At 30.6% G+C, this 11,280-nt stretch overlaps 1 protein-coding gene across 2 annotated transcripts; it reads left to right on the top strand.

The window, feature by feature from the left end:
• The first annotated feature begins 3,450 nt into the window (after positions 1–3,450).
• LOC105634131 (pescadillo-like protein) lies at positions 3,451–10,153 on the top strand. Of its 2 annotated transcripts, XM_012216933.4 has the most exons (13): positions 3,452–3,616; positions 3,708–3,793; positions 4,362–4,610; positions 4,715–4,840; positions 4,999–5,083; positions 5,164–5,274; positions 5,613–5,706; positions 5,838–6,130; positions 7,181–7,288; positions 7,439–7,560; positions 8,407–8,626; positions 8,966–9,184; positions 9,859–10,153. In XM_012216933.4, the coding sequence occupies exons 1-13, from the start codon at positions 3,584–3,586 to the stop codon at positions 9,943–9,945; spliced, it is 1,833 nt and encodes a 610-aa protein (XP_012072323.1). In that variant the 5' UTR covers positions 3,452–3,583; the 3' UTR covers positions 9,946–10,153. The 2 variants fall into 2 exon arrangements, with proteins under 2 accessions (XP_020534614.1, XP_012072323.1); XM_020678955.3 differs by lacking the exon at positions 5,164–5,274 and having other exon boundaries at positions 3,451–3,616.
• The last annotated feature ends 1,127 nt before the right edge of the window (positions 10,154–11,280 follow it).

Genomic DNA, 11,280 nt, shown 5'->3' with positions numbered 1-11,280 from the left:
TTCTAATTTAGTTAGTAATAAAAAATTATTTTTTAATGATTTAAAATGTCATCTAGGACTATTTGTACAAGTTCACGCGCAGGGAAAAAAATTGGCTTTCCATGCGTTGTTGACTTGATTAATAAGGGTGTGATGTTCACAATTTTACAACTTTGGTATGCCACAAGGTCACTTTGAAAGTACAATAGTTTTTTGCGCAAGTTCAGAAGGCAAATGATACATTCAACCGTATAAAAATAAACATTAAATATTATGTTGTTTACATATACTACAAATAGTATATTGGAGTCAATGTTGGCATTGCGCAATATGTTTAGAAGATGAATATTGCGTAAATGTGAATGCTAAAATGGATATCTAGTCAAACAAAGTTGGATAATATTATAAATGACCACATTAGATAAAGATACAAGGAGCAAAAATTGGAGATAAAAATAAGAGAATGATGTTTGAGATGGTATAGTAATGTATTATGTAGATCCTCACATGCCTCAGTTTGTAATGTAATACTTTAATAATAGAGGGTGGTAGACATGGAAGATGTCGACCTAATACTACTTGGAGGGAAATTATTAATGAGATCTCCGGTCTTTGGATATTATCTATAAAAATATATAAAAACAGAGTCCTAAAATCTGAATGAGCATCCTCTTATTATTTTCAAATGTTGATGTGGCAAAAAAAGTTGGCTTAGATCAATATTGTTCTCTTCAATAATGTCAGAGCCGAACAAAAGATTCATTTGTGTGAAGCAAATAACTCCTTTAGCAACCTTTCAGTTTCTCATCCTCAACCTTTTAGTTTTTTATCCGCAACACTAATATGAATCATGAGTAGTTTTGAATTTGAACAGCCCACAAATTTATGATGATAGATCATAGTTCCAGCAATCAGAAAGTTTTTCTATTTGAATATAAAAGTTTGATTTTCTTGAAAATTTATTGATTTTGAGTTATTTGTTTTTTCCAATTTCAAGTATTATTTTCTCTTTAATTTTCTTTCCCCTTTCTCTTACATTGCAATCGTTTTACTTCTTCACCATATGGCCAATTCATTGGTGAAGATCAAAATTTAATTTGTTAATTATAATTATGTTTTTCCACTCCCATTTTGTTTCCTACTGAATTGGGACGCAATCATTTTGGAAGGCAATTAGATGGAATTTACTGGGCAATGATACGCAGAATCATGTATTGTAAACAAGCAAGAATATACCGAAAAGCCATGTTGGATGCAAAGCAACGGAAACCGAGTAAGTTTTTTCCCTTTAAATTTGTCTTTCAAATCTAAAATTACTCATAAATGATTTATTATTTATCTTGTTGTTGCTTTATATATTGATTCAACAAGCATTTGTTTTATGGTAAAACAAGGGTTTATGTTTGAAGAAAATATGATATATGAATTTCTTGAAGTGGAAGACCTTTCAATTTCAACATTTGAATTATATATTGATTTGGTTCAAACCATATGGGTTTGGTTCAAATTAAAAAGTTGAGATGGTTTCTTTTCATATTTAAAAGTTTGAATTATGTTTAAAAAATTTTAAAATCATTCTCTTAATTTAAATCAATTTATGATACTAAATATTAAATACAATAAGTTTATTTTAATTTTCCTATTTTAAACTAATTTTCAAACATTTTTAAAAATTAAAATCATTTCATTGTCCATTTCTAAAAAAATTAAAATCATTTCATTATCAAATACAAAATAATCAAAAGCAAATAAAGTCTCATTAAAAAAAAACTAAATAATAAAATTACAAAATATTACATAAATTTGCAGTGCTTTAATAAGTGAATGAAAAAGCTAATAGAAAAAATCTGGAGCATCGCACGGGTATAAGTCTAGTTACTAAATAAAATAGAGGCAAAAGATTCATGCAGCATACTTTAATTAGTTGCTTGTCGTATTTATTAATATACCATATGGCTTTTAAAATCTCACTTTAAAATTCAACAAAAAATATTTTAAAATATTTTGACATATATTTTATTTTGCATTGATATTAATTTAATCAAAACTGATATTTTAAATAAATAATTTATATAAATGACTTTAACGAATTTCTTTTATTTTTCTCATTGGAGAATTAATTTCCACAGTTAAATATAATAATCCAGTGACAATATTTTTTCTTTTACGCTGTATCAATGGGCACCAAATAATGGCCTACAATTTTTTTTTTCTCCTTCTTTCTCGTGTTCTGATTCTTATATATATATATATATATATATATATTCCATTTTCAGTTTTGGTGATCTTTCTCACTATTGTTTATTTTTCTTGTTGGCTTAAATTTTTTTTATTTTAAATATACTACAGATAATGATAGTTTGAAAAATCTCCATAATTTTGTTTGTGTTCTTCATTGGTCCTTCTTCAGAAAAAAAAAAATTTTCCTCCGAAATTTTGAATTATGTTTAATTATCTTGTGAAAATTCTTTCAACCTTTGCAACATCATCCAAAATTTCTTTACAACTCAACACTATTCTGACTGCTTCTCAATAATTTTCTTTTTTATAAAAAAAGTGCAAGTACATTATAATTTTTAAGTTTCATATTAAACAATTGAAATAATAAATTAGTTTATAGTTTTTCGGTTTAGCGGTTGGATCCTTAAACCATAAACAAATCAATATTGACAGTTTATAGTTTTGGTTTGATTAAAAATAATTTGATTTGATTTAAAGATTTTGAATTATTTATAAACAACTAATATTAATCAGCTAACAAATAGTTTGGGTTCATATAAAATAGTTTGATTTGATTTGAAGATTTTGAATAGTTTATAAACAAATATTCATTAGCTAACAATTATTAGCTATTACCGATCAGTTTTCAACTATAAATCAAATAGAACCAATCTCATTTAAGTATTTCTAGATCATATGGAGATTTAAGAAGCATATACTTTCGTTAAGGATAATTAAAATGTACTTAGGGTTACTTCTTTTCTTTTCTTTTTGTTTTTTTTTACACTTCTTTAAAGTATGTATCTAGGATTGACAATTTTACCCAATTCGATCTAATATTATCGGGTTTAGATAGTGAATAAACGAGTTTGAAATGGATTCGGATAATATTTTTACTAACTGTATTAGATTTAAGATTTATATCTGCTATCTATTACTCATTTAATAAATATTTAAAATGGTTATTTTTTAAAGAAAAATTAGATATACACGCATTTTTTTATTATAATTAATGTTATAAGAATATTTAACATTTATATTATATTTTTATTAAATCAAAATGATATTACTTTATATTTTTTAAAAAATAAAAAAAATATTTTTAATGCAAAATAAGTATTTAAGCGGATTTTGATTCGATTCTGATTCGACGGTGCATTTTAAGCGGATATTCGATCCGTTGGATCCCAAAACTATCCAATATCCAAGCACTCTCAATTCCCCCAACCCGACCAAATACGTCTACCGACCAACCCTATAGGCAACATCACATATTGGACCCGAAATACTTAAACCCTAAATCCCCGAAGTATATTTCCTGTTGCAGGTTGCAGCCTCTCCGCCTCTCTCCGTCTTCTCTGCCACTGCTTTGCTTCTTTCCACCATGACAAGGAAGATTAAGCACTACAGACCTCCTGTAAGCTGGCTTTAAGTCTTATTTTGGCTATTAATAATCTCCATGTCTTCTCACGCTTTCTCATTGGTTTTCGCTCGAATTATTTTTCCAGGGAAAGAAGAAGGAAGGTAACGCTGCCAGGTTCGTCACCAGGTCACAAGCCGTCAAGCAGCTCCAGTGCAATCTCACGCTCTTCAGGTACGTTCCTCCACTTCTATCTCTTTTCTGTACCACAGCAGCTGTGCGCTTGTTGATTTATATGCGCATGATTTTTTGTATCAAACTTTGTATTTTTTTATTGTAATTGTATTGGGCTTTATGTTTGAAGTTTTCTTTTCCATCCCTTGGGGAATGGGAATCAACTCATGTGATTATGGAGTTTTGAGCTGCTATTTTATTGAAATGAAAACATTTAGACTGCGTGTAAACTGAAGTTTGAAATTCACGATGCTGTTATTTGAATCGGGGAAAGGGAAGACAAATTGATGTCAGTTAAAATAAGTACTAAGGTCTGATGAATTGGTTATATGTTCTGTGATCAATACTGATAAAGAAATGGTTTCCGATCCTCTTTGTTGCCTTCTGTTTTTCTGTTAGAGCGAGTCTTGGTCTGAATATTATTAGACTTTCCTACATTACTAATGAGACCAATAATTATAGTTTTTTATTTTTATTTTTTAGTAATATTTAAATTTTTGTACTCTGGAAGAAGGTAGAAAAGTGCAGGAAAGTATGGCTTATTTTTCCACGGGTTTGGAAATTGTAGGAAACTATGCATTCTGAAAGGTATTTTCCCCCGGGAGCCAAAGAAGAAGGTCAAAGGAAATCACCACACTTATTATCATTTGAAGGATATTGCATACCTTCAACATGAGCCATTACTAGAGAAGTTTAGAGAAATAAGAGCTTACCAGAAGAAGATAAAGAAAGCTTTGGCAAAGAAGGATAATGATCAGGCAATTCGTCTCCAGACTCGCCAACCTACTCCCAGTTATGACAAGGTCATTCTTCAAAGGTTTGCTAAATCTACAACTCCCTCACATGTTCATTTCCTTGGGATATCATTTTACAGTTCGTGGGAAGTCTCCCTCTGATATTTGGTTTTGCTTGGGGTTTTAGGTATCCAAAATTTGTTGATGCGCTCAGAGACTTGGATGATTGTCTGACATTGGTGCATCTGTTTGCGGTATTACCTGCTATAGAAAGGTTGAAAATTGATGTGGAATGTGTCCATAATTGTCGAAGGTGATACATCTTTCATGTACTTGTATGGGAAATTATTGGAGCATAGTTCAAATTTTAAGAATTGTAAATTTCTATTGTATATTCATATGCTTTTACAATATTATCTTCGTACCTATTTTAATCTGATGTATATATGTTTTTAAATTGTATGTTACTAGGTTGAGTCATGAATGGCAAGCTTATATTGTCCGCACACATAAATTACGGAAGGTTTTTGTATCTGTAAAGGGCATATATTATCAGGTATACAATTTCAATGTTTCTCATTTCCTTTCCTGTAGTTTTTTTATCATGTGGTACTTACACACTTCTAACCCGGGTAGGCCGAGGTTGAAGGTCAAAATATCACATGGCTGACACCTCATGCAATGCAGCAAGTATTACCAGATGATGTCAATTACAATGTTATGTTAACATTTTTGGAGCTTTACCAGGTCACATTTCAATGATGCTGGGATTTCATTCTTTCTTTATTGTATTTTGCCTCCTAATAATTGCTTGTCTTGTTAAGTTTGCGCCATTTGAATAGAAGAATATAATCTAAAATCAACTAGATGCTACTTCCAATTAAGGATTTCCCTTTGTCAATTGGTAATTTCGTAGTGAAAGGTTATGTACATGTTACTAAGCTATAACAAAATTGATAAAACTAAGCTCAAGTAACATCATTTAATTGAGCATCACTGCACAACATAGGAAATTGGTTGATAAAGTTTGCTCATTTCTAGTTCATCCTTGATTTTGTATTTACCAGCAGTCATTATTGGTGCAGAATCTTCTTGGCTTTGTCAATTTTAGGCTTTATCATACCATAAATGTGGAGTATCCTCCAATTCTTGACCCTCAATTGGAAGCTTTAGCAGAAGGTATACTTTTTATCATTATGCAGGTTAAAAATTTTCCATGTTTTCTTTCAAGATTAGATTACATTTCAAATTATGTGCTATTAATCTGTTAATAGCTTACTTTTGGATTTTATTTTTGCTGAATACTGCAGGCCTTTATGCACTTTCAAGGTACATTGATGCTCACTCTAGTGTGCCCACAGAAGAACCTAAAGCTTCCAGTTCATCATTATCACAGCAAGTTAGGGCCCAGGTGGAAGGGACAGAAACTGAGGAGTCTGAAATAAGACTTGCACAACTTCAGCATCAACTTCCTTCCAATGAACCTGGTGCGCTAATGCACCTTGTTCATGATGCTATGGGTGAAGATGAAGATGAAGATGATCAAGCTACAAAGGAGTGCAAGAAGCTGTTTAGAAATATGAAATTTTTCTTGAGTCGTGAGGTGAGGTTAATATCTTACTGCTGGAACTTACAACTTTGGGTGTCATTAATTGAAATTTGTAGTTAACTTCTGGAACGTGGATTTCTCAATGTTGTGGGGTTGATTCCTGCTTTTGTTGATGCTGTGGGCTCAACTAATTGTCACATAACCTTATTGATTGTTTAGATATTTCTCATCACCCTGTAGATCTGTATTGACGACTCTTAATTGCCAATAAACTAATAGTTTCCTATCTTGCTTGTTAATGCTATTATTATTATTATTTTTTTTTTAAACTTGTTTTTTATTTGTTTTAAATTCATTAATCTTGTAGCTTCAGAAATAATACATCAGCTGGCTGGGTTTTTTTCTATATCGTTGCTGAATAGAAGTTTATTTGCTTTACTATTCTTGTGATGTTTCTTTGTTTGCAACTGAACATAGTTTTGGGTATCTCATTTTTTGTATATTTGTTCATTTATTTTTGTTTTAGTCTTTAATACTTCTCATTGTAGGGCATGTTCTATTATTACTTTAGCTTTTATACATGTCATCATAGACTATTAATCTTGTGTCAGCTTACTTGAGAGCAACTATGTGCACCCATAACTTCTGAACTTTCTATATGCACAAGATTTCAGATCAGGTTTTGAATTTTCTGATTTCAAATATCATCTCTTGCCAGAGACTTGAACCTTTTAAGATATTGCATTGTGTAACACCTCTCTCTCTCTCTCTCTCTCTCTCTCTCTCTCTCTCTCTGGGGACGATTGTGTAGTTGAACCTGTTGCAAAAAGTCAACGGAATATTATCTTTTCTTATATGATGCTCATGTCAGATTTGTTGTTAACGTTCTTCTCATGTGCCTAAGTACCTTCAAGTTCATTTGATTGATTAGTATTAATTTGATTCAAAATTGTGTTGTTCATGAAGATATAATTGGGCCTGTCCATGATGCCATTGCCATTACATGTAATTAGTTTCCTTGATAAAAGGGATTAATATTGTCATATTCCAATCCCTTTATGTTTCTGTTATAATTTCTGGTGAACTAATAATATCTTTGTTCAGGTTCCCAGAGAATCCTTGCTTTTTGTCATTCCTGCTTTTGGTGGTATTGTTTCTTGGGATGGAGATGGAGCCCCATTCAAGGAAGCTGACCAGAGCATTACTCATCAGGTTTACTATTCAACCCCTTCAATCTTTTCAGACATATACATGTTTGCCTATGTGCATATATGTGCTTACACACATTCACAACCACATGTCTTTATGATTTGTGGGAATTTGTTTAAGAGCAACTACAAGTGTTTATTTTCATTCATGCAGATTGTTGATAGGCCAACCCAAGGTCATAAATACCTTTCAAGAGAATATGTTCAACCACAATGGATTTTTGATTGTGTCAATGCAAGGATTATATTGCCAACTGAGGATTACTTAGTGGGAAGGTAATGATGCAACTCCTATTCCTAGAGGATTTTAGGAAAAAAAATATAAATATAGAAAGTAGAAACATAGGGTTTTATTGTTTATTATTGTATGTTCCTAATTATATTAGGATTAATACTAATATTTATAGGATTGTTTGAACGCTATAATAGACCTAATTATTTACATTATAATTAGACTTTGATACGAGAATTATTTTGAGAATAATGCAATTGAGAATTAATCTTTCTTAAGGATTTCTTCATTGCTTGCCTCCCCCAGGCCCCCCATTCTCTCTGTCTCTTTTCTTTACACTTGCCCATACACTATTCCTGTACCTTTATTGTTAAAAGATGAACTGGATTTTCAGTTGCCATATTTTGTAGTAGGTTGCATGTGTTTAATGTTCTCAATTGGAACTTCTTGTGGGCATCCAAATGTACTTTTAGAGCCTCTCAAATCATTTATTAATTATATCTTTTGCTTATATGTTAAGTTCAGCCACTGTGGATTTATGATTATGTAATTGGAAGGATCAAATTCTTGGTAATGCTTATCTAGTGGAAAATTAACTATGGGAAAGCAAATTGTTTTCTGTCATTTAGAAATCCAGCTATTATCCATGCTTTATTTGGGTCCTTTTTCTTTATTATTATTAAATGATATATTTTTTTTTTTTTTGGGGGGGGGGGGGGGGGTTCAGTTGCTATAGTTCACAATAGGTTGCATCCCTATTGTATGTCGAAGGGAAACTTTTTTAGGGTTCTATTATGTTGGTATCAATGATTCAAAGCATTTATCAATTCCGCCTTTGGGCTGAATTTAAAATTCATTTTAAGGATGTAAAATTGTGGTTCTGCCAACAGGATTCCTCCACCTCACCTATCACCTTTTGTTGACAATGAGGCAGAAGGTTATGTTCCTGACTATGCAGAGACCATCAAGCGTTTGCAGGCTGCTGCCAGAAACGAAGTCCTTCCAATTACAGGCATGGGAAAGGAAGATCTAGAAGATCCTCAAAATATGTTGGTTGAAGGTTTTATCAGTCGAACAGAGGCTATTGAAGCTGCTGAGAGGAAGCAGAAGGTATGTGATCGTTGAAAATTGAATTATGTAGTAGTAACCTCATTAGAACACTTCAATGAGTCCTTGAGCGTGTGTGCCTACTAACGATAACTGGGCTGCACCGTGGGTGTGTTTGACATTCCCCTATAAGGAAGTCCTTCCATCCTAATTCCTATGAAGTTTAACCTAGAACTCAAAAGTTGTATAATTAATTTTTGATTTGTCCTCTTGAATCATTTCTTTTTTCAGTGCTACATTATTATTATTATTATTATTATTATTATTATTATATTTTTTTTTGCGTTTGCTTGTATAATTTCTCTAGTTCTTCTTGGCCTGACAATAGTTTGGACGTTGCAGATGGAAGCTCTTGAGAAGCAATATCGTGAAGAATTGAAAGCAGAACTTCAGGGTCAAGATTATTCACCAGCATTGAAGAAAGTTAAGCAGAGCTCTTTTGAGGAGATGCAGCCTAGAGAAGAGCATCTTCCTGGTTTGCAGCAGATTGCTGAGGATGCTGAAAACAGGGACGTATTAACTATGTCTCGTAAAAAGAGAGGCCTTTATGAAGCTATTAAGGTGACTTTGATAACCTTATCGTGCCAGTTTTCCTCTTTCTTGACATTGTCTTGGTGTTTCAGTGCTAATACATGTTTTTACACAGAAATTTATTTTATGCGGTCTAAAAGGTTGTGGTCTTTGATTTCGTTGGCAAAAAGTGTGTTTGTCCCTTAGTTTGGATATATAGTTTTCCGGTGCACAAAATGATTAGTATGTTTTTGCCTTTTACCATTTAGAAATTTCTTGATATGGTGCAGTTTTAATTGTTCTTATTTGTTGGTAATAAAAGTTTAATATTTTGATGAACTGCACTCGGGTTTGTTAGATAAGCATGCTGGTCCTGTTGGATTTATAACTGATTTGTTCTTCTAATTGCTGTATTGTGAATGCTTGTGCACTTGCCTGGCATCCCTTATTTGTTGTGGTTGTGAGGCTGCTTCTCACTTTGGTGCATTCACCATGTATTTCATTTAGTTTTCTGTTGTACGATAATTTAATTCCTTAAAGCGGCTAATATGTAAATTTTTTTAGTTTTTGGCTAATGGTTGAATATTTTAATTGATGAGCAATAGGTTTTATTTAATTGTTACTTCGGAAGCATTTTTGTTCAACATTTTGACGCGCTATATGCAGTATCTCACAAAATGCAATCATCTTACTGATTTATGAATGTGTTTTGTATTTTTCTTCAGAAAAACAAAGAGCGGAAGAGTTCTCGGGTTAATAAACTCAAGGAACGGAAGAAAGCTATTGAATCTCAGAAAGCTCAGAAAAATTGAAATCTCTGATATATTTTCTTGCTTTGAAGTTGTTGGCTTACCAAATTGTACAACCTTCATATAGTTTGTGCCTGGCTATGTAAACTCGGCATGTATTAGGTTGACTTTGCCAATTGAAGTTGTAATTGGCGTAAATTTTGGTAAATCTACTGTTACTTTTAAGACTGAATTTGACATAATTGAATTTTCACATTTTTGTTTTGTGGCATCTACTACAGGAATTGAAGTCTGGAGGGAGAAAATGAAAAATCTTGAAAGTTATCCAGCTCGAATAAACTGCGTGCTATTACAAATCATAAATACAGTTTCTAACCTAAACAATTAAAAAAATTAATTTTCTGTTACAATACTCTGATTGAAAGAGATAGTTTACCTTTTATTTTTTTACATGTTAAGAAAAGAGCAATTATTATGATTAAAATATAATTTTATTTATATAATTTTTTTATTATGTCTATCTTAAATAATAAATGAGCATTATTATATTGGAATAATAAATAAAGGGTTACTGAAAATAAGATAAAATTGGTTTAACTATAATGCAAAAAATGAAAATGGATTATATTTTGAGACAAATAAAAAAAAAATTATATTTTTGGGATAGAGGGAGTAATTATTATAAGTTAAAAAAATTAGAACCTAAAATCATCTATTCATAACAAATCTTCATGATTTTGTAACATATATGAAGAAAGATTTCTAAAGTGAATATAGTTACTTCATGATTATCATGCTAGTTTTCTTCTTTTAGTTTTAAAAAATTTTATCAATTATATGTTTTACTTTGTTATTTATTATATATATATTTTTTGTTTAAAGTGTTAAATTACAAATAATTGTAGAAAATATATTTGTATTTAAATAATTAAAAGAAAGCATATTTTATTCTTATCATGAAATATAATCAATTTCAACCAGAAGTAAAAAGCTAACTTTTTAATGAAATTTTGACATTTAACTTATATTTATTTTAAATAAAAATAAGTAGCAAAAATTAAATAATAACAATTGTTTTATGCAAATAATAATATTGCAGTATTTTTGATAAATTTCACATAATAATTTTAATGAATATATTTTTTACCCTCATAAAAATGTAAAATTATTGAATAAAATTATTTTCATAGATAAGAGTAAAATATTTAATTTGAGAAATATAAGAATACATAATATAAAGAATAAAAGTATCAAAAAAATTATAATTATAATTTTTATTGGCAATATAAATATTAAAGAAAAGGTGACATAATAGCTATACTAGCTAAAACATATATGACCATTGGAAAATATTAAAATAAACAGTTTATTTAAGAAATTACAAGACAAATCCAAATA

This window comes from Jatropha curcas, chromosome 11, assembly GCF_041381405.1.
Source record: "Jatropha curcas cultivar XTBG-Jc1 chromosome 11, XTBG_Jcur_1.0, whole genome shotgun sequence".
Lineage (NCBI taxonomy): Eukaryota > Viridiplantae > Streptophyta > Magnoliopsida > Malpighiales > Euphorbiaceae > Jatropha > Jatropha curcas.
The sequence above is the reverse complement of the archived record's forward strand: the minus strand, read 5'-3'. Positions and strand labels throughout refer to the sequence as shown.